The following is a 23,438-nucleotide window of genomic DNA, read 5'->3' as shown; positions in this document are numbered from 1 at the left end:
TTTTTACTAATGTTCATCTGTCTTTTAACGTTCGAAGATATTGGAGGGTTTGGGTCACACATAATTTATTGTAATGCCTTCCTGGCTATATATCTTTAAAGTTCACCACGAGTATTATTTTCTATTAAAATTTAAAAATCATGTGAAAAATCATCTGTATCTGTGCAATAGAGAAGAAACAATACATATTCTCAAAAATGCATGTATTATTTTCAGGAGCAAATATTATGAGAATTAAAGAAGGTAGTCAAGCCATTACCTCTTCACAACTAGCAGCCCCTGGTGTACACCTGCTTTCTTATATGAAAAATCTTCCCCTTCAATTCATATAAAATCATACTAGAAGTGATCATCTCTGTTATTATTATTACTAGTATTATATATTATAAATGAAGGATGATATTAAAAGAAGTAAAATAGGATGATGAATGTCTTAAATAAGTTCTTTACTTCTCTTATATCTAGCTTCAAGATTGCACTTTTTCTACATACCTAAATAAATTACAAAGGTCTTAATCAAATTAATAAAGCTGCTGAAATTGTTTTCACCTGCAAAATTTATTCTAGAAATAGAAAAATGAAAAATGTTCAATTGTTTTTCATTTGACTTATGTTGCATATTTATAAGAGATTCGTTTCTTTACTGTGAGGACTTGACTTAACTCACAGTTTGACTGAGATGTGTCCCCTATGACTTAAATAATAAAATGAAAAAATTGGAAGATAAAAGGCTTTTAAGTTCAGAAATAGTAATTGCAGAGTTACTTTTTACATGTGAATATTCCCAAAGTGAAGACTTATAATTTCATCCAGCTTCACTTGGACATAGCTAGACAGAAGCAAGGAAAATAAATGCATAAAACTGAAATTGTTATATGTGAAAGAAAAAAATCCATAATTTACATGTAAGTATAATCCAGCATATATAAACTCTATACATGTATATACAGTGTATATACATATATATAATAGTACTATATTTATATAAACACACACATGATTGCCCAATTATACATGTGTTATTGCTCTTATTTCTTTTAAAAGGCATATAGTATATTTATTAAACAGAATACTTATATAGTGAAATTCATGATAGTTACTTATGTTCTGTTTACCTGAATTTTCACAGTTGATTTTGAGCTAAGTATAAGTTATAAATGTCTAAGCTCAAATTAAAATTGCTTAAATGACTTAAGATGAAGTCTTTTTATTACCATTTCCTCTCATATTATCTTGACTCGTTACAGTCATGTCTTACATTTTGTGGAGCATTTTGTTAATCATTCCTTTGTCATAGCCATTTTACAAAAATGCAACATTTATTGGCTTAGACAACATAATTGCTAAAGGATAGTACTGTATGAACAATGAATTTACACTAAATGAATCAGAATAATGTGTTGCAATGGTTAATGAAAAATCCTTATGTTCTGCAATTGCATTATCAATTTTCATAATCTAAACATAAATATTCTTTGCAGATAACAAGGAAACCAATATTCCTAGGTAAGAAAAAAAAAAACTTTTCAAGCTCAATAATTAAACTTTTCTTGTGATCTCTCTCTAAACTTTTATTTAAAATATGGTGGTCATCATCCTTATATTTTTTTAGTATTTTGCAATTAGATGAAATAATACAGCTTTTTAAATAAAAACATAAAAGCATTCACATAATAATACAGTATAGAAAAATAATGTGTTAAAACTAGTACTGAATCAAATTAATATTTCACTTTCAATTATTTTCTACTCACCATCTCATAGTTAAAGGGATATTACAATACATTTTATTACTTTCAAATATTATTATTATAATTTGTAATAAAATAGCAAAGAATAATAACAAACATCTGTCAGATCTGGGTCTGCTTCAGTTTAATTGACCAGCACTATGAAGTGAATTAGTAATCTACCTTTTTCTTAAAAATAATCATATTACTGCAGCAAAAACATAGAACAAATCCTAATCATAGGACCTATATTAATACCCATGGTACTTTAAGAAAACATATCTGGTATTACAATGTAAAGCTAACTTAAGTATTTCTAATGCACAGCTAAGATAAGTGGCCTAGCCAAGGGGGTAGAAAACTCCATGGAAGCAAAATATTACCTCCTTTGATACAAAATTCCATTCTCATATAAATTTATTTTCACTAAATAAATGTACTCCTAATTCAAGGGTAAAATTTATACCTATATTTCAGACAAGATAGTCTTACTTTCTCTATTTAATAAATAAAATATAAACATTATAATTATCAAATTATATTATAATTTGATATGGTTTATGGACACTCATTTTTCAAATGTCAAAAGCTCTGGGATTGTTAGGAATTGTACTTTAGTCTGATAATATGCCATGTTATGAATGTATGCACAGTTATATATTAAGGAAATGGTAAGTATCTAGCTTTGTACTTTGAATTTTTATTATGCACATCTTTCTACTATTCATCAAAATATTTGATTAGGAGGAATGGGGACGTGATAAATAACTAGCTTAGAGGGACTTCACAAATATGATATTAAAACACTTAAAGGTTAATACTAACTCTCTGTGCCTCAAAAAAAAAGACTTCTGGTGAAGGATGATTAGAAAAAACAAGGAAAGTGAGATAACTATGAAAAAGGTGACTTATGGGAAAGTAAAAAGAAAATAAGAAACAAAGAAGAATGACACCTATTTAATAGTGGGCCTGATCCTCTTGCATAAGAGTTGCATTTCAATATTGTATACAGAGAAATAGTGAATCATGTCCATGGGCTTTTCTTCATCTGAACTAATTCCAAAATATACTTCAAATAATGGAGGACAAAAGGTTTAGGTATAATGTACCAAATGCAAGGTAGCCCTGAAAAGTTACATTTCATATTGATATACTTGTGTTTTTTATTTTATGGATATCTATGTTATTACCCAAATATAATTAATCAAGAGATATATAAATAGGTTACTCTAGACATTCATGGGTTTCTTTTTTCTTTTTAAATACAATGCCTTAGTTTTATATCAGTTATGGAGTTTTAGAAGCCACTAGTCTCCTTTTTTATGGAAAAAAATGTGATGTAAGGCATCAGTGACTTGTAGTGAGTTACATTCAAAGCATAATAATAATTTCTACTAAGGGCAACTTGAGGGTACACTAGCAGAGAACACTGGCCTCACTGCATAATTCTGCAGCTACAGGTTGTATGAATCTCTGGAGCTCTGCTGTCCTCTACTGGCCTGATGAGATAAGTGCCTGCCTCAAAGCTCTCGAGTTTCTTTGTATCAGTTTAGTTTCCTCCACAAACAAGATACTGGCACCTTAAAAATCCAATTTTCTTTGGTTTCGCTCACATGTAAATGGATCATAACTTGGATTATTGTCAGGTTAATTTTTCAACATATTTTAGTGTCATACAGAAAGAAAAACTCTTTCAGCATCCTGTCTTTGTTCAAGAATGTTTGGGGCCGGTTGCAGTAAGTGATTGGGAAAAAAAGGAGCTAAAATATAACAGTGACAACAGATCACAGAATTCTGACAAACTGGCTCCAAGGCCTTATATTTTTATTGGTGTTGTGTGTGTGTGTAAGTAATTTTAATGTACGTTTTTAAAAAGTATAGCAATTTCACTTTCCTTTTCCTTTATTATGTCTTTAACTAACATACAATTCATGGATCCTTGATCATCTCCTCCTAATTAATCCTGTACTTCTTAGCAATATAGTTACTGTGTTTTTTCCCAATTGCATCCTGCCTAGGAAAAATGATGCATCATTGGAGTACTAAGTTTGAAATTCATAATCCAAGAGAAAGAGGTGAACTATATAAATCAGATTTTTTAAAATGTCCCACTTATATCCTGGTATGGGATGGGCATGATGGGTTATAAGATTTATCAATATCACAGGCATCAAACTTGTTAATAAACTAGCTTTCTGTATAAGAAAGTTTTTCAAAAAAAAAAAATGGGAGCACGAAAGGCGTGGCATAGCTGGAATTTAAGGTTCAAGCTTTGTATCCTCTATATATAATGTATTATGTTTTTCAAAAACTTTTTATTAGGAAAGCTATACCAGACGCATAATCACTATACAATGATTAAACATTACCTTTACAATTTATAATCACTGAAATTACAGAATAAATATATGCACATTTCTTTTGAATCTTTGTGTGTGAGAGAGAAAACATTAAAAGTGCTTCCTACAAAGCTGTTAGTGATATATACCCAGTTGCTTTTTTATGTTTTTTATATTTTATATATATATATGTATATATATATATATATATATAAGAAAGTGCAGATGTTCTCCAAAAAATCTTGGCATCAGGATGAAGTGTCACAAAGAAGGTGTTCATACTAGGTGAGTGCCTATGGCTGTTAAACCACCAGGCCTCCACTTCAGTTGGCTCCATCCTGGAAGATGACTTTTCTCAGGGTTGGGGAGAGACGTTGTGAGCTGTACACTAGGGGTGAAGGGAAGGTGAAACTATGGAGAGGATAGGAATGGATCGAACCCGAACTAATTAGATTGGGTTGAACGGGAGTGGGGGATGTGTTTGTGTGTGTGTGTGTGTGTGTGTGTGTATGTATGTACCTACACCAGAAGGAAGAGGCTGCAGGTGTAGGGACCTATGTGCAGAGATTTGTGATTTCCGTGTGGGTATGTGTGTAAGAGAAAAACGAGTGGGTGAGAACGTTCGAGCAAGACCCGCCCCCTCCCTCCCCGCCTTGCAGTTTCCAGGCATGCAGCAAACTGCATTATTAATACATGTACAGAATCTGTGCCATGAGGGCAAGAGGAACGAAAGCCACAAATGTCAATTTGTTTTCCCCCCTCCCTGTCAAAACAAAACTACAACTAAAAACAAAAGTTACTGAAAAGAAAAAGACACATCGAATTTTACTTAATTAGGATCAATACAACGATCCCTAATATACCTTATACATGGCACAGTCAAAGTCTCAAGTTCCAGTATAAAAAAATAATAACATTTGCTGGCAAAAGTCTGCGAAGGCACTTCATTGATTAATGATCTGAGTATGGCCCTTCCTCCGAATCATATCTGAGTGGGGAGAGCATACATCTGTATTTTCTAGTTATCATGCGGTTTCAGTTCTGTTCAGGGCAGGGAAGTTTGTGAGAATGGAGTTATTGGGACAAGTATAAAGGGAACAAGGGATATATTTTTTCTTTTTATTTTCTTTTGAAAAAAAAAGCACTAATTTATTTTTCTTTTTCTGTTAGAACCTATATGTTGTCTTCTCCAGGACTTCGAGGTAATCCGGCTTGGTTTGAAGTTTGGCCCTTAACTCGAGGTAATCACTTTTTTGGGTTTGGTGGTCTGTGAAGCCCTTTCCAGCCGAGAAGAGAAGGGTTTCTTTGAGCCTGGCGTCCTGCTGTAAGTCTGGGTATTGCATGCCAGGAGGGTGTACGTGCAGTTCCTTTAATTTGGGCACTGTGCCATAGAGACAGTCCACAAACCCCACTGTGCAGGGGGCTGGTGGCGGCCTCTCTCGGTCTAGTAGCGTACTGCCACCACCACAGCCTCCCCCGGGGGGAAACAGCACCACCCCACCATTCTTCTCATGGCGGCGGAACCCAGCCAAGTCTCCCCCAGTTCCTGCAGCTACCCCTGACACCCCACCAGTGGCTGGGTTGTGAGTCTGAGGGTGATGATGATTCATGGTCACTATGGTGTTGAGCTGGGAGCTGGACACTGCCAAGGCCCACTCCTTTTCTTTTTCTAGCAATGTCCGGTAGTTGCTGTGGTTCTCCTTGGGTGTCTCAGCAAACTGCTCACTTCCTAGGAGAACCTCCCCCATTCCTGGGGGTTGTGTCCCAGGAGCCCCGCGTTCTGCACGCCCTGTCTCCTGGACTGATGAAACGGCCACCTCCTCCTCCTCGCGAGGCTTGTAGATGGGGTTATTGCACATCTGAGTAACAGGGTGGGGTATGTACTCGTATACATGACCCACAGGAGGGGCCTTCTCTGGGGAAGAAATAGCCGGTCGTCCCCCACCTCCACTTCCACCTCCACCACCTCCACCATCCTCAAAAAGCCGGTGGCATTGCATCTGGATGCCAGTGAGGTCCACGCCTTCCTGCCGCTTGCTTCTAAAGGGCAGCTTCTTCCGGCGCCGGCGGAGGACAAAGGCAAAGAGGCCTGCTGCAACAAAGACTGCTGAAAAAAACAGAACCAGCAGGCTGAGAATCAACACAGAAAGTGGCACAGGACCCCCAGGGGGAGAGAATTCATAAGGTGATGCACTTGTTGGCCCCCCAGCAAGGTGAGAATCTCCAGGCTGAGCTGGGGTTGCTCCAGCTGGCGCGATGTGCAGCATCTCTGGGCAGAGAACTTCCAGCTCGATAGTGCGCACGTCACGGTGGGTGAGGTTCTCAGGGCTCCTGCACAGGACATCACCCACCACACTGACTGAGCTGATGGTTTCGATCCACTGTTTGAAGGGAACCAGGTCACAGGTACAGTCCCAAGGATTCTCATTGAGGTCTATCTGGACAATGGCGTTCAAGTGTTCTAGGACACCAGCCACAGGAAGGTAGAGGAAGTAGTTCTTCCTCAAGTTGAGCCGAGCCAGAGATGTGCCTGCAAAGGCATCTGTTGGCAGGGTTCTCAGCAAGTTATTGTTGAGGAATAGCAGCTTCAAGTTGGGCATGAGGCTGAAGGCCGCAGGCTGGATTTCCCGGATGACATTGAACTCAAAATACAAGTAGTGTAGACTCTGTAGGCCTCGGAACATGCCTGGTGTCAGCTTCTCGATATCATTGCCATTGAGAAAGAGGCTCTTTAGGTTAGGCAGGTTGATGAAAGCCCCATCCTGGACGTAAGAAATACGATTATTCCCTAGATGTAAGAGATCCAAGGAAGAGAAATTCCAAAAATCAGAACGGTATATTTTCTGAATCAGATTACTACTCAGATACAGTTTCTTAGCATTCAGTGGCCTTGGAAGAAGTTCAGAAATGTTATTAAATCCTCGCTCTTTGCAGTTGACAGTCAAGCCAAGGTCATTGATGTGCAAATTACAGGTACACCCAGTAGGGCATATAATGGGAATGGGTGGTCTGGTCTGGTAAGGAGCAATGGGAGGTTGGTTTGGACCAGGGTATAAAGCTTGGGATGTGGAGGGTGGCCTTGGTGTTCGAGATTGTTTGGTGGGTTTGGGCTGTTTATTTGAGGACTTGTATTCAACAGAAGAAGCAGTAAAATGGACAGAGGACAGCATTGAGGAAGGCTTAGTTGGCCATGCATTCTCCTTGCTTGATGACAAGTGGGGAATCCCCAAACTAGCCTCCACCTCAGAGTCAGACAACAAGGGACAGAGTTCTGTCTTCCTGATTTCTCGCAGGTCCTTTCCATGGAAATGGAAAGGAGTCTCGCAGGTGATGTCTCCCACCAGGGCAGTGTAAGGAATGCGTTCCAGCCAACTCTTCAACTGCACAATTTCACATGTACAGTTCCAGGGATTTTCTTCCAGCTGGAGCTCCATCAGGCTTCTGCCAATGTGATCTAGCATTCCTCGGTAAAAAAGAACTTTTAACCTGTTTCCACGTAGGTCCAAGTGGGTTAAGGAGACAGCCTTAAATAAATTGGTTGGAAGCATGGGGATGAGATTATCATTTAAAATCAGAACTCTCAGTTTACTTAGGTTCCGAAATGCCCCACTCTCAATACGTTTAATGACATTGTAATCTGCCTGCAGATATTCCAGACTTTCCAAGCCAAGGAAGGTGTCATTTCTGAAGATGTCTAATTTGTTCTCGTGTAGATATAGCCTCTTTAAAATCTTAAGACCATTGAAAGCTCCTGTTTGAATGTCCTGCAATGCATTGTTCCCAAGGTTAATGGACACAGCATTATTCAAATGAAGAAAACTGTTGGTGTACAATTTCCTCATTGAATTCCTCTGCAGATATAGTTTAAAAGGTCTTGACCAGAACTCAGCAATCTGACTAATATTTGTAAATCCTTTGCTGTCACAATGTATATGAAAGAGGCTTTCTTTCACTTCACAGTAGCATGGATCAAAACAGGGCTCATCTATTTCCTCTGAGTCCTCTATCAGGGGAATCGGGGTAGTCCATCCTAAAGCAATTGTGCTTAGAAGAATTATCCACAACATCCTCCCTCTGTGAAGCAGCTCAGCTATAGAAGGTTTCATCGTTCGTGGTTGATTACAAAACTGCAACAGAAATAAAGATGCAGATTTTTAGCTTTTAGTCATATGCTCTATTCTAATTGTCTCATACATGTGGGGCTTTTTAAGAGTGATATAAAAACTTTAGGAATTGTTGAACTGACACTTAAAATAACCTATCAACATGCATTATATGTCCTATATCTTAAAATTAGGAGATGAAATATTGTACCATGCGATGACATTTTCCTGAATCAAGCCATATTTGGTAAAGGGCATATCATGAAATCAAAAGCAGCCTTCATTGCTTCTTATAGCAAGCAGTGATTCCTTTTAGGGATAGGCAGATTCAGTAATAATGGCAATCATTTGGCCATTACACCTGTTTGCCTGTTAAAAATCATATTGATAATCAGAGGTGTCTATTATGGATCTGATTGAAACTCTGATGGAAGAAAGTGTTCTTTAAACTATGGGTTTCTATTCATAAAAAGACATGACATACCCCAAAGTTTTTAAAGAGTATGATAAATTATGAGCCCATTGACCAATATCAGATGTTGAGATGTATAAGATGATTGGTATCTCAGGAAAAGCTAAGATTTCTCTTAAGACATGAGCACAATATGCTTAATTATAGTGCATGCTCAGTAACACACTATACCCCAACCCCTTTTGCCCAAGCAGATCGTTAACATCTCCTTTAATTAAATGAGCTCTACATATGTGTATCATTTTGGCCGTTTAAATCCTTTAGGAGTGATTAGCCTTTCTAAAGAACAAGCCCATGCAATTGTCAGAGCTAAAGATAGGGACAGCTAAAGGATGCTGAGCCTGGAAGTGTCTGTATTAAAACACTTCAGAGCTTAGTTTGGAATGTATATCTGTGCCTTTGAGATCAACTGAGGAACCCTGCAAAAAGATGGAATGGCAGGTGGTTGGCTAGAGGAGATTTGGGTAGTTAAAGGCAAGAAAGAGTGGAAACCTGGATTCTTACCTGCTGATAAATGATCTATCACATGAAATACATTTCAAAGAAAGACATCGTTCTTTTCCCATCAGAAGAAACAAATACAGTGCACTATTCTAATAATACAGAGCCTTCCTCTTTGGCTGTCTTTCCTTGCCTAATATCATCAGTATATGAAAATATGTACATAAATAAATTATAATAATACAGTTTTATTAGATTGCCCTTTCTGAGTCACTGAAATAGCAGTCAAAATTGAATTGTTTTTAATCAATAAAAATAAACGAATTTTTAGCATATATTTTCTTTCCACACAGATGCATCCATTAAGGAAATATTTTGTCAACCCTCTAACTTAAAACACAATGGTATAATTTACAGAGAGAGTGAAAAGAATAAATCTCCGCACTCAACTTGCATATGATGTACACAGCTGTAAGGAAAGGAGAACCCATAAGAAAGCAAAGAGAAATTTGCCTCAGGCATGCAATACTCAATTTTTAGAAACAAATGAAAAAAGAGAGAAGGCAGATGAGGCTACATGGCAGTATCAGTTAGTCTTCCCTGTATCCCTTTTAAAATATTAAAATCTACTTAACTTATTTCATTTTTACCATTCTTTTTTAAAAATGCTTTTTCTTGTTTTTGAGGTCCTTGAGATTTAGACAAGAAAGGCTCCAGATGTCTTTGACTTACCTATTTTGCAGGAGAATTTTTTTTTTTTTTAGCATTGAACATCGGGGGAGGAAAAAAAAGAAAAAGCTTGAGTTTAAGGATTGTCTCTCCCTCTCCCTTCCTTCCTTTTGCTGAAGCTGAAGGCAAGGGGGCTGGGGGGTTGTGGGGGGAGACCAAGGAAAAAAATAAAAGGCAGCAAGCTTGAGACGTGCTGGGAATGCAATGGGCCTTTCAATGGGTTTCTTTAGAATGCAGAACTGCCGCTTGGAACACTCAATAGAGGAGGGAGAAGGGGCTGCTGCAGGCTTCCAGCTTCGCTGCTGCTGCCACCGCCGTAGCTTCTCTTCCTGGGTACCGGCAGCACATCATTGGGCATCCTTGGAAGGAGGGCGGGAGGAAGGCAGGGAGGAAGGCAGGCTCAATCAAGGTGCAGAATCTCGGACTTCTCTTGCGCTGGATTTTTTTTTTTTTTTTTTTTAATATGTGCTGTAACCCTGGATCCGGCTTTCCACGTCACCAAAATGAGCTCCAAGAAGGGGAACGCGCTTAGCATGGGGTCGGGCGCGAGCACTAGGAAGCCGTGACTATACAGTTTGTGTGTGTGTGTGTGTGTCTGTGTGTGTGTGTGTGTGTTTAAGGGGAGAGAAAAGAAGTGAAGGGGTCAAGATGACAAATTGTCAGAATAAAACAAGAAGGAAGAAGAGATCAACCAAGGGGAAACGTTCCTTTGGTTGGGACTGGGGGAGGGGTGTAGGTATTTTTTAATTTTTATTTTTTAATTTATTTTAACTCTAAAGGAAACCATTGCCTGACTAGTTTGCTCCTCTAGTTCCCCAAATCTCCACTCTCTAGTGTAGAGAGTTTGAAAAGTAAGACTGTCCTTCGGAATTATCCTTTTCACAGCACACACTTCCCTCCAAAGACTGGAATAAAGGGAAATTCAGGTCTCCATAGCAGAAGCTCTGAATCTAGCTGATTCTGCTTGAGTGTCCTGAGTAAGAGCTCAGGCAGCCTGAGCGACTTGGACTGAGTTTCTCCTGCATTTTGCTTCGATCTCTTTGCACCAGGAATCCTTTTGTTGTGCTGCAGCTCAAAGCCTTCGATTTCCCCTGGATTCAACAGCTATGTGTTTGCTGCCACCTCTTTAAAATCAGAGCCAAACCAATGCTCTGGAAGGATACGCAGACCACTTGGGTAACAATGACACATTTCACTTCTTAAACCGGGAAAGACCTCGCGGGGATAGGGGGCAGCATTTCAGGGTTTAGATTCTTTCTTTTCTTTCCTACCACCCCCTCCGTCCCCCCAAATATTTATCAGTGATATTTTCGGCAAGGGGATGGTAGAGAGTCCTGAGGGTGGGGATGATTGAGGGAAGACGTTTCAGTGAAGAGGAGCCACCAGACCAGAGCTCACAAGAATCCTCTAAGAGGAGTTTTTAAAGGCTCACCTGATGGTTCTACAGTCCTACCTGCTGGGAGGAAATGCACCTTAGTAGAGAAGCTGGAGAGAGGCAAGTGTGCAGCAAAGGAGTCTCGTCAGCGGGAACTGTGCCTCAACAATGTCGCCCCCCAGCCCCGCAACACACGCCAATCCTGTTACCAACTCATGGGGAAGGGAGGGACTTTCTGGTCACTAAAGAACTGAACTCACTTGCCCAAGGGCTCAAAGTTAGACCGTAGAGCTGATTGTTTCTTAAAGTGCTTTTTACAAAACCCAACTTATGTATCAGTTTCTTACCATTCTAAATATATATAAATCACCTAACTCAACAAAACGTTACTGAAGAGTCAGTCATCGGATATTTGCATGGTATTTTGCATTAGAAATGACCGCACCTGTGTCTGCCACTTCACAGTAGCTGTCAGAGACTAAGTAAGCAGGCCGGCAGGATTCTCTAACATTCCACACCCTTAACATTCCAGACCCACCCTATTTCTCCGTGTCTCAACCGAGAAGCAGACCAACACTGATAGTCTGAGCTCAGAACGAGAGCAGTCCCTTCTCCTTCACCATCTGCCCCCGCCACCGGCCCCCACACACCACCTTCTGTACCCAACGTGCAGAGACAGTGACTGTTTCAGGGATCTTATCGGAACCCAAGATGCCATGGAATCGATGGGTAACCGGGAGGCTTCCCAGTGACAGTAAATGGCCCCCTTGGCAATCATTCTCTGTTCGCTCTTGAACTACAACCCCCTAAGTTCTTGATCTGGGACATGTCCAAAAGGCTATTTCACCATTTTCCTTTCCTTTATCTCAGTGTAGGGTGTCCAAGCTATAGGAAGAGCTCTAAAAGTTAGGGATGAAGGGTTCTGGAGCCCGGATTTCGACCGCTTTCTGCTGCGAGCGCCCGGGCATCATTTGTTTGTCCACAGGGAGGACAAGAAGCCCTTTCTCCCCATTGTACCCCCTCCCACCTCCCCCTCCGCTTTGCTGGATCTCTGAGCCCACTAATCTCTCCATATCTAAGATTAAATATTCCAATATGGAAGCAAAATGATCTTCCCTAGAACAAATAATTAAAATGCTGCATCATTCATTTTCTGAAAAGCCCTGAGCCTTCCAGAGGTCCTTTTCTAATCTATCGCCGGGCGAAACGCACAATGGGTCTGTTTAGAAATGGAAAATGATTAAAAGCTCAAGCCATTTTCCTTCTATCCTTTACAACACGAGCGATCCGCTGGGGGAGGGGCCCTTCGCTCCACCACCTGGCCTATTTATTGGAGTTACTTACTATTTACTCCCCCAAGAAAAGGGGTCCGAGGGTATGTTAGTCTCCAGTATCACTCTTTCTATCATCGTCCTTACAGCTAAATATCCAGTTCAAAAATACAACCCTCTAGCACCTGTGAGCTTATAGAAGCCACCGCAGCCAAACTATATGCTCTACAAAGAACATCCTTACACGCGAGAATACTGGTTTCAATTAGGCAAAGTAGGAAAGGATGGCGGTGAGTACCTATCCGTGCAGAGCGCTCTCGATCTCCGAGGTTTACTCCGAGGGGCTTCCTAGGGAGAGGTGCAAACTCTCTGGGAGGCTGAATTGTATCCATCATGCAGTAGCCTGCAGTTTCTCCTCCTCAGGCACCAACTTTCAGAAAGGCCACCAAATCACGCTTGTAATCCTTTTAAGTGATTCCACCTTTGCGACTTGCAGGGAAATGGTCGCTGCATACCAATGTGAAAGCCGGGCGCACACCTAGCGCGGCAGTGCCAGTGACAGGCAGCTCCCGACCGCAGCTCTACATACCCTCGATGGCAGGCAGTGAGTGTCCCAGGACTGGGCTCTTTGTTTTCAGATCTCGGTGCTCTCGATTCAGTGGCGAGCTTCGCGGTCCCCGAGAGCCCTGGCTCGGTCTCTGGGTTTGTTCTTTTGTTTTTTTTTTCTCTCTCGCTTCCTGAAAGGTTGTCACTCACAGCGCAATCCCTTCGCGAGGCCTCCTTAGGAAGAGCTGGGACTAGACTAGACCGTGCCTTCTCCGGGTGTCTTTGCTCTTGACCCTTTGAGTAGGTGGGAGTGGGGCTGGGTGCTGTGTAGATGAGAGGAGAGGATGGGGAGGAGTGGGAAGGAGGCTGGAAGGGGGTGACCGGATCCCAGATCCCAGCATTGACCAGACAGCGAAGGTGGTGGCGGGGCGGGGTGGGGGGGAGGAGAGAAAAGCAGAGACGGGATATGAATACAACAGTACGGCTGTACACACCAAATTCGACTTGAATTTGAGGGATCTCCGGCAAAGCACCAAGGTGAAGAGATCCGGTTGGCAGAGAGTGAGCCCCCTGACAGCTCACCATTCAAGCACCCTCACTTCTGGAGCGGGGGGGGCGGGGGGTGGGGGAGCGGGGAGGAGACCGCGGAACGTTTCAGGCGAAGGAGACGCTCTTGGCAGCGGCATCATTTAAGACTGACCTGCTTTAAAAGTGCCACTTTAATGGCCTAGGAAATAACTAAAATCGGATTACACGTTACTTACCAACGTCTGCACCCAAACTGGGAGCGCCAGGTCAGGTGTTAGGAGGCAATATACCAAACGCCTGGCTGGAACCCGAATGCAAATCCATCAGCCGTCTCCAAATCGCGCAGAGAGGGAGCGGCGCTCGGGAGCCCCAGATCAGCCCATCGCCGGAGCCTCAGCCAGCTTGTCCCCCCAGCACCCCCCGGCTCCTCCTCCGCTCCAACTGTGTAAATCAGCCGCCGCAGTCCGCTCGCCGCGCATCGCAGGCAAATCCCTGCTTAGGAAGCAAGTGATATTCATCCTCTCTCTCTCTTTCCCTCTCCCTCTCCCTCTCCCTCTCCTTCTCTCTCTCTCTCTCTCTCTCTCTCTGTCTCTGTCTCTCTCGGTCACAATCTGCCAGCTCTACAAAGAAAACCCCCGTAAATTTGAGTGACAGGAAGTCAGCATTCTGTATCTGTGGATTGATTTTAACTTTTATTTGCAAATGAGAGATGGCTGTTTGGCAAATTACAGCCCAGGCCTGAGGGGTTGGGGGTGATCCAATTAATAGCATCTGACCTGTATCGGTGGGCTGTATCGCTAAACGCCTCCTAGAAGCAGTTTCCAAGTTATTTGCAGTAGCCTCCCGCCTTCGTGATACATAGGTGACAGTTTGAAAGTACATGTATTTCCTCATCTGTTTACATCTGCTAAGAGGGAGGAAAAAAACTGGGGGGTGAAGGGAGGTGGGGGCATTTGATGGAGATATGCTGGGTAGTAGTGACAACTTAAATAAGGACACTTGAACAATTGTTGCACCTGTGTGAAAGTATTATTGCAACATTCTATACCAACTGGAGGCGACCATTACCCCCACTGCAGAATACTAACGCAGTCACTTAGTGCTCCATTCAATCTGCAGTGTAAACCAACGCAGTTCTTTTTAATAGATCCCGTTCATCAGAGACTGGTGTTGGAGAGAAGGCAGTATTCCATTAGCTCCCAAACTGAATAGGAGGTAGTCTGGGGAATCATCTTTATCTCTTACCATTCCCTCCTGAAGTGAATGCAATAAATTGTCCAAGGCAAGGGAAGTTGTGTAGCTATTATAATTGTATATGTAAAATGAACTCACACTATTTTCAAAAGCTTTCAAAGGAACTCTAACTCAACCTTTGCAAAGAGGCAGTACTTTTATATATGAAAATCTATGAGAAGCAGGCCTAGAGATATGATTTTAGCCTTTATTTGATGGATTCTATATACTGTGTTATAGCATTGTTACTCTTTACTGTATACATATAATACGACAAGTCTGGTGTCCATATTACCTTCATTGAAAGAGAGACAGGTATGGAGCTGGTTATAGTGAAAACTAGAGGCCTGTGGAATTTTTTGGAATATATATATATATATATATATATATACACACACACACACATATATGCCAAATTTAGTATAGCAACTGTATTCGTTATGCATAAAGTGTGAGTTTATATTGCTTTTTAAAAATAACATACTTACAATGTTTCAATTTGTTCTCCAAAATACTCAGTTTCCTTTAAAACTACTTAGATTAACAAGGTATCTACAGGAACCAAGGAAGTGATAAAAGTACCATGATATCAAAACCTATTCCTTTAAATATAGCTTTGCACATCTACTGGCATGAATTTCAAATACTTTCCTCAGTATTTTTTTGGATAATAAATGCTTCCATATGACTTTTACATATGTGAAAACATGGATATGAAAAGAGCATTTGTCTCAAGTTTTTCACCCATTAGGTCTTCAAATTCACTTTTAAAGAGCTATATCCAGGAAAGGTTGCAAAAAAGATCCATTCCTATAACAAATCAGTCTGATTTAGGAGAAACCAAGCTACATCAGTAAGCTGCTGAGTCAAAGACATGTTTCTGGCCTTTTCAGGTGGTTGCTCAATTTGAGGAGAATCACTCCTGGGTACACCATATTCTATGTGGGCAGGTGTGAAATCACACACACGCCCCTGAGCTTCAGGGCTGGAGGATATTAGAGTAACCCTGAAAGACATCAGGCAACATCATTCCTAAAATAGCTGAATCTCTTTAACTTTTAGAACTTTTTTCATTTTATTTGTTTTTCAAGGTTATTTGTTGATGAGAGAACTCTGAATATGTTAATACATTTATTCTGAACAGATGTTGGTATGGCTTGATGGTACCAGGGAGCTACAGAAGATTGAATAGTTAGGATGGGTTGTTAGTGTTAAGAGTACTTCCAACACAAATATTTCAGGCCAGATAAAAATGTTGTAGGGTAAGTGATTGTGATGGGCCTTGGAGTGATTCTATGTTGTGACTTTGTAATGCATTCTGTGAAGACATTTATATGTCCATAGTTTTATTTTAATCACACATAAATTTACACAGTAAAAAAGAAGAACTCTTGTGAAAAAAACTGTTCTTTATTAATAATGCATAATGGATAAAAGGAAAATATAGATATAACATACAAAATGTAATTGTCGGTTCAATAAAAATTAAATGTTTATATTGCTGATTGACATATATTTTTGGTTACAAAGACTTTACAGCTTCCTTTTTACTACTGTGACGTTTTCCAGAGGAGGACAAGGGTAGTAAAATGAATAAAGTAGGCATATTTCTCTTGTCTAGCATATGTTTTACTCACTCTGATTTAAATGAAATAAATACATCTTTTGAAGGATTTAAAACTAATTGAAGTAGTGCTAGTGAGTTTGTTGTACAATGGAGCAACCATCCAAGAAAGTTTCAAACTGTAGCAATTTATGATTATATACGGCATATCTAAGTCATCTTTATATTGTATTCATTTGTTTTTAACAATTGCACAAGCATCATGAAGCCTCCCTCTTTTTTTTTTCTTTGTGCATTCCAAATAATTTTCAGGCCAACAAACTACATATTTGATTATTATCAAAAAGCTAATTGTATCCTCATTCCATCAACTTTTTATACTACTGTTGAAACAATTGAAAATATAGTTACTTGGACACACAATTTTTTTAATGGGAATTTAGCCTGCAGAAAAAAAAATGGCAAATAAAAGTATGATAAAACGTTAAATATTTTAATTTTGTTCTATTGAGCTTGTCGGTGTTTATTGTAAGAATTCATAGGTTTGAACAATTGATACTGAGGATTATGTACTTACATAAATGTTTATTTGTATAGATCTTCCTAAACCTCCATAGAAAAAACATGTTTGTAACATTTTATACCATGTAGAAAAAGTTCCAAAGCATTGGTAACTTTTTTCAAAAGCACCTTGTAAAATTTAGTGAATCAACATAGATTTGTAATGTTAGCTGCATTATCATTATAACCAACAAGCTATAAATATGGAGTAGTTCCAAGATATTCAACTAGACATTGATCTTTTCTATACTGTTTCACTAAAGATTTAGAAACATTTCATAGGCATCCACTAAATGAAATCTCAGTTTATTTTTGAAGTAAACACATCTTTTAATCTCAAATGTAAACTATTTTAGGACTCCCAGAGTTAATCTTTCAATGTGAATAAACTCCCAGATTTTTATTTGTAGTCTGGATTAAGCATAGAAAGCTGTTGTTTTTTTATAAGAGATTTTCTAAATGTATTTGGAGTTAACAGATTGTAAGTATTAAGATTAAAACTACTAAGAGACAAAAAACATCCTTAAGGGACCAAATTAAGAGGAAATTAATCAAATATGTTTGTTGAAATGAATTAAACTGTTGAATAATACCTCAGGAAACTAACAATAAGTGTTATATGTAATGGAAAGAGGTAACTCATGTAAGTTTTAGCAGTGAAGGAAGTTTTTTAAACAATATATGATGAGAGGAGAGAATAAGAATAGTTTTATAGCATTATAGAATCTCAGAATTAAGCAGGACTTGAAAGTTTATCTTGTCTCACTGATTATGTGATATTCAAATTCCTACTTCACTATCCCTTGCCAAGTTGTTATCTAGACTATGCTTTAATATTGCCTATGATGTGGATCATAGTACATTTCAGAGCAGCCCATTTTATTTTTGGACAAATCTAATCAATAGGGAAATGTTTAAGCAAACTGAAAAGAAAATGTTTTCTTCTACTTCCCATTAATTTGTATTAATTACCCCTTGAGGATTTGTTTAAAAATCTAAGGTAATAAACTTCCTACTTAGTTGAGTTAGGTTTATATTTATCCAGAAAAACTCACCTGACAGGTAAAAATGCAAAACCAATCTTCAAGAGATGAGTTAGAGCTAGAGAAGGGGTCAGTTAAATTGATGTGATAATTGAAGCCATGAAACTATAGAATTTGTGATAACTACTAAAGGGACAATATGTTAGATGTTAGTAGTTATTTCTGAAATGTTCAAAATATTTAAACTAATTTTCGTGGAAATCTCCATGGGACCACATTTGAAGTTCTATATGTGTCCTCGGTCTACTAATTTAAAATCAACTACAGCATCATAGAGGGATAGTATTGGCATCAGCTAAAGAAGCCAGAGAGCCTAAACAATACATGTAGATGTTTATAAGTCAAATCAAATTTCCCCTGGTCTGTGAATTTTTGAAGTCTATTTGAGAATGTGAATATGAAGTGAATATTTATAAACGAGGCTGATTTCAATATAAGCCTGCTGAAAAATGTTTTCCCCACCAACTATGGGACAAGATAAAAGGCTTTAATATGATCATGTGCTCAAAATCACAAATAATGGAAATCTTATGTAGAACCTTGCATTTTAGGGATAAAATGAGAATGTTATGAAACACTGAATATATATAAATGTTAGTAATTCTTAAAGGGATTTAAATCCCAAAAAATTGTTTCTTTGAATTTGGCTGCCTCCCCTATATCACTCTGCTGAGTTACTTAGCCATATAGCTTCTTTTAGCTTTTATGTTCTATCTAAATCTCCCTTCACATTTCTGTTGTTAATCAATGTTTAGTGAGTCCTGTAACTGTAACTCTGTTTTTGATTATTAAAATTGATGTTGTATGTGTGTGTGTTCACATTTGGACATCTCAAAGTATATATGATTCCATGGGTGCCAATTTTCTCCCATCATATCCAACAAGCTTCTCTTCTTTCACAGGTGAATGGTCTGAATTTCATTTCTTCTGATGGTTATGTTTTTAAGAATTTGGTGAGTGGGAAAATGTTTATTATAAATGTTATTTTTAGCAAATGCTTTAAATAATAAGAAGAAAAAATTTGATAAACATAGGTGGGGTAGCTAAGATACCATTCACTGTTTTTTCATATGACAAAATTATCAAACAATGTGGAACCTATGATGCTATATATTTACCCCCTCCATAAAATATCATTAAATACCCTCCAGAAAGCTTCACCAAAAATAAAAGATAAATGTTTGCATATTTAAGCATGTATTTTAATGTTGCACCCTTAATATTTTCAAAGGATAATCTGACCTAAAACTAATTTTTTATTCTTGTTTTAATTAAATATTTTATTGAAAGGGTAGTGGTAAAATGTCTCATGTGATTAACACAGTGACAGAGTGTTTGCTAACAGCCCTACCTCCCTCCCATTTTAAAATACTTTATGATTAATTTTGTAAAATTTCATTTGAAATGCCATGAAAAGTAGACAAAATATGTCTACACATATACAAATGATGTATATTTGCGTGTGTTTCTGTATTTGTGTGAGTTAGAAGGATGCAAAATTGGAAATTAATGGATTCCTTATAAAACCTTTGAATTGTTTTGTCTCTAAATTTATTTCTAAAGGGGGAGGCATACCTAGTTTCAAAGATTCTATAGTATAACAAACAAAATCATTATCCATAAGATATTAAAATCAGATATATATCCTAAATACATTTTTATTGGTATTAGATGGTAAGATTCAGTGTTAAAAACCCTTAAAACACTCATGTCACAAAGGATCAGACAGATAATTTTTAGGAACTGACCTTTTCCTATGGGCTTAAGCCAATGCCCTGGAAAAATAACTTTGTTCAACAATTTAATGGCTGACATTACCTCCCCCTATGCAAGCACTTTCTATCATTTATAAAAAGGTAACATGTTTTAAAATACTAATACCTTTTAGCTCTTATGCTGAAATATATAAAAATTCAAAGCATCCAAGTCTTGAATACTTTTAACATTCCTTAGAGTATTTAGCAATATAGTTTAAGAAAAGGGAGATTTTTTTTTTTATAAAAAAAGGATATACAGTGTTATCTCATGGACATTCAAAGACTGAAACAAGTATACAGACCTCATGGGAAATATAATTGGAAATTAGGCCACACTTTGTCTGTCTCAGGGTCCAAATGGCCTCCTGTCACCTCCCTCACTTCCCATCTGTTCTGTACAACAGAAAGAATGATTCTTAAAACTGTAAGCCTGATGTTATCTTCTATAGTAACCCTCTAGTGGCTTCCCATCTGTCTAGGTAAGAGCTAGCATCCTGGGCTTCCCTGGTGGCGCAGTGGTTGAGAGTCCACCTGCCGATGCAGGGAACACGGGTTAGTGCCCCGGTCCGCGAAGATCCCACATGCCGCGGAGCGGCTGGGCCCGTGAGCCATGGCCGCTGAGCCTGCGCATCCGGAGCCTGTGCTCCGCAACGGGCGAGGCCACAACAGTGAGAGGTCCGCGTACCGCAAAAAAAAAAAAAAAAAAAGCTAGCGTCCTGACACAGGTTCAAAAGCCCTGTGCGATCTTCTCACTCATGCCATATCTGCCTTCATATCCTATTGCCTACTCTCTTGCTCCCACTATTCCAGACAATTTTGCCCTCTTGCTATTCCTTTGACTCACCAAGCACACACTTATCTCAGTGTTTTTGCACCTGCCGTGCGCTCTGCCCGACATCCCCTTTCCACAAATATCAGCATGGCTGGCACCATCACTGCATTCAGATTTCCATCCAAAAGACACATGATCAGATAGGCATTCCTGACCATACTATGCCAGGTGGCAATTCCTCCATTACCTTTAAACTTCATTCCTTGCTTTATTTTTATTTCTACACTTTTCTCACAGAATGAAATATAATTTATAGGCTTCTACATATTTACCATTTATCTCCCATTACAAGAATAAGCTTCATGAGATCAGTGACTTTGTTTTAGTCATTGTGGTATTCCTGGCACCTGGAACAGTGCCTAGTACATAATGGGAACTCCATATGAATGTATTAGAAGAATTAACTGAAAGAACGGCTTCTCTAATCTCTACTTCTTTTTGAGTCTGCACCATTTTTTTTATCCTTGTGCTAAGCTGCTTTCTCTGCATCAGCTAACACACAGCTCATAATTGCTACATGGTCTTTCAGCAGCAGTGTTCTCCATCGACTGGCAACTTCTCTCTTTTACTTTAGTTCAAATTCCTGAAAATCTAATTGGACAGGCTTATTTTTATTTCCCATTGAGGCCACACAAACTGTAAGTTTCTGGCCCATCTCTGGATGTCTTCTTTGTTTGGTCAGGCATATACTCCTGGAATAAGGCTGAGCCACTTCAGAGTATGGATGACTAGGTATGAGGAGCTGTGGACAGGCAACCAGGCAACACAAATATGTCTAGTACCTAGAGTCATTGCAGCCACATGAGCATCAAAACTCTTCACTGTCCCAAGTCCCGCTCATCAGTCTGATAACACTCCTCAATCCAATGCTTTTACCTGCTGCCCCAATGTCCTTTCTTGATCAAATGACTTCTCTAGTTTTTCTTTGTTATATTTTTTGTTAGATATAACCATGCATCTACAAAACTTCTATGATAAACATGTCCGTGTCTCTGCCCTGATCCTAAAAGTAGCAAAATGCACCTGTACTCTCACTCCCACCAGGCTGTTCCACTTATGCTTTTGGATGATAAGCAAGAAATCTCATGTGTCTCTACACAGATCCTGTTGTCGACACACCCTAAGGTGATTTCCTGCAATGTGTCATACCCTCACATAATCCCCTCTTCTTTAGTGTGGCTGGAACCTGTGACTTGCTTCTACCCAATTGAAAATGGAGAAGGTAAACATATTTTGCAGATGTAATTAAAGTCACAAATTATCAATAGTTGATTTTGAGTTCATTGAAAGGGAGATTATTCTGGGTCAGTCTGACTTAATCAGGTGAAAGTCCTTAAAAGAGAGACTGGTGTCTCCCTGAAATGAAGACATGTTTTCCTGGTGGCCTTGAAGAAGTCAAGGAAATGAATTCTGCCAATAACCTGATTGAATTTAGAAACACATTCTTCCCCAATCAAGTCTCCAGACAAGAATACAGCCCAATTGATACCTAGATGCAGCCTGTGAGACACTGAGCAGAGAGCTCATTAAAGTCGTGCCTGGACTGCTGACCCAAAGATACTGTGAGATAATAAATGTGCTGTAATTTGTTATGTAGCAATAGAACACTAACACAGATCTTTCACCCTAGTTCGTTGTAAAAGACAGATGTTTAGACTCCCCATGTTGTTTTCATTTTTAGACTCCATTGTGTGACTTTGACTTGGATCTTTTTGCTTTCTTTAAGTTTTACATGCTGAATTGTGGAAATGGATATAATTTACTTCCTTAGTGTACTCCTATCTGGGGACTTACTCTCAGTGTCTTAAGACTAGTTTTAGACCTTGACAGCACATGATCATAATACTTTTCTTCTTCCTCTAGCCACTTAATCATCTTTTGCATGTAGCATCCAACTTCTATCATTTTTAGCTTTTGGTTATGATGAGGATAGACAAAATATCTTTGGCTATGAAGTTCACACATCTACTTCTCTCATTAATATCTCATTTTTTTCTGTTTATGTATGTGAATTTATTTTTCAATAAAATCATTATTGAGATTCTGGGGAGTTTTTACTTAAAGAATGATTTTGTAAGTTCAAAACATTTACAGTGGGAAATTTTATCCCCTAATTTATCTCTTTGTTACATTTAAATGTTCATGTATCAAATTTTACTCAGCAAAAGTTGGGCATATCTGTGTTTGGTCAGTGCTTATTACTTTATTATTTATAAGTTTCCAAACACTATTTTTCTGCTTGTAGTCTTAAACTGTATAATTGAGTGTCTTGTCTTTTAAGAAGTTCTATGCAGCAATAACCATAGTGCAGCATGTAAGTCATATCATTTAGGAGTCAGTTAACTAATATGTTTCCATATTCCACAGTGCTAGAAGTTGAGGATATAGACATGAAGAGTTAACATTCTTTTTAATCCCATCAGCACATAAATTTTCAGATACTTTACAAACTCACAAAAGTTATGGTCTGATTATTTGGTACATGCTCTATTTAAAAGGAAAAAAAATCTCATTTTTCTTAAGAATATGTTTAATGGTCTGCCTTTGAAAAGCCAGTATGTTCATTTATCATACACAAGGAAATAAAAATTGAGAGGAACTATTGATGAAACAAATTTCTTAGATGTTTGTCCTGCAAGAAATTCTCAAACACTGATTTGAAATTGAAATGATTAAGAATTTCTATTTCCGAAAGGGACCTCACAGAGTATATAAGCAAGCTCTAGTCCACATTTGCCTGGAAAAACATAAATCACTGTAGATGGGTCCATTATTAAATAGTTTCAAAGTCAAATTTTAATTTTAAAGGAAAAATGAAATCCCAAATCATGATGCTTAGTGGAAGTAGGAATAGTGGTTGGGTGTGGGATGGTGATGTATATTCATTTTGATCTGTAGGGAGTAATGAAACATC

At 38.6% G+C, this 23,438-nt stretch overlaps 1 protein-coding gene across 1 annotated transcript; it reads right to left on the bottom strand.

The window, feature by feature from the left end:
* Positions 1–4,435: 4,435 nt before the first annotated feature.
* SLITRK3 (SLIT and NTRK like family member 3) lies at positions 4,436–8,309 on the bottom strand. The gene has a single exon (XM_022575480.2). It carries the CDS (start codon positions 8,173–8,175, stop codon positions 5,236–5,238), a length of 2,940 nt encoding a protein of 979 aa, XP_022431188.1. The 5' UTR covers positions 8,176–8,309; the 3' UTR covers positions 4,436–5,235.
* Between the last annotated feature and the right edge of the window lie 15,129 nt (positions 8,310–23,438).

The sequence above is a fragment of the Delphinapterus leucas genome, chromosome 4, assembly GCF_059928025.1.
Source record: "Delphinapterus leucas isolate spDelLeu-1000000601 "Yukka" chromosome 4, BTC_Dleu_Yukka2, whole genome shotgun sequence".
Classification (NCBI taxonomy): domain Eukaryota; kingdom Metazoa; phylum Chordata; class Mammalia; order Artiodactyla; family Monodontidae; genus Delphinapterus; species Delphinapterus leucas.
The sequence above is the reverse complement of the archived record's forward strand: the minus strand, read 5'-3'. Positions and strand labels throughout refer to the sequence as shown.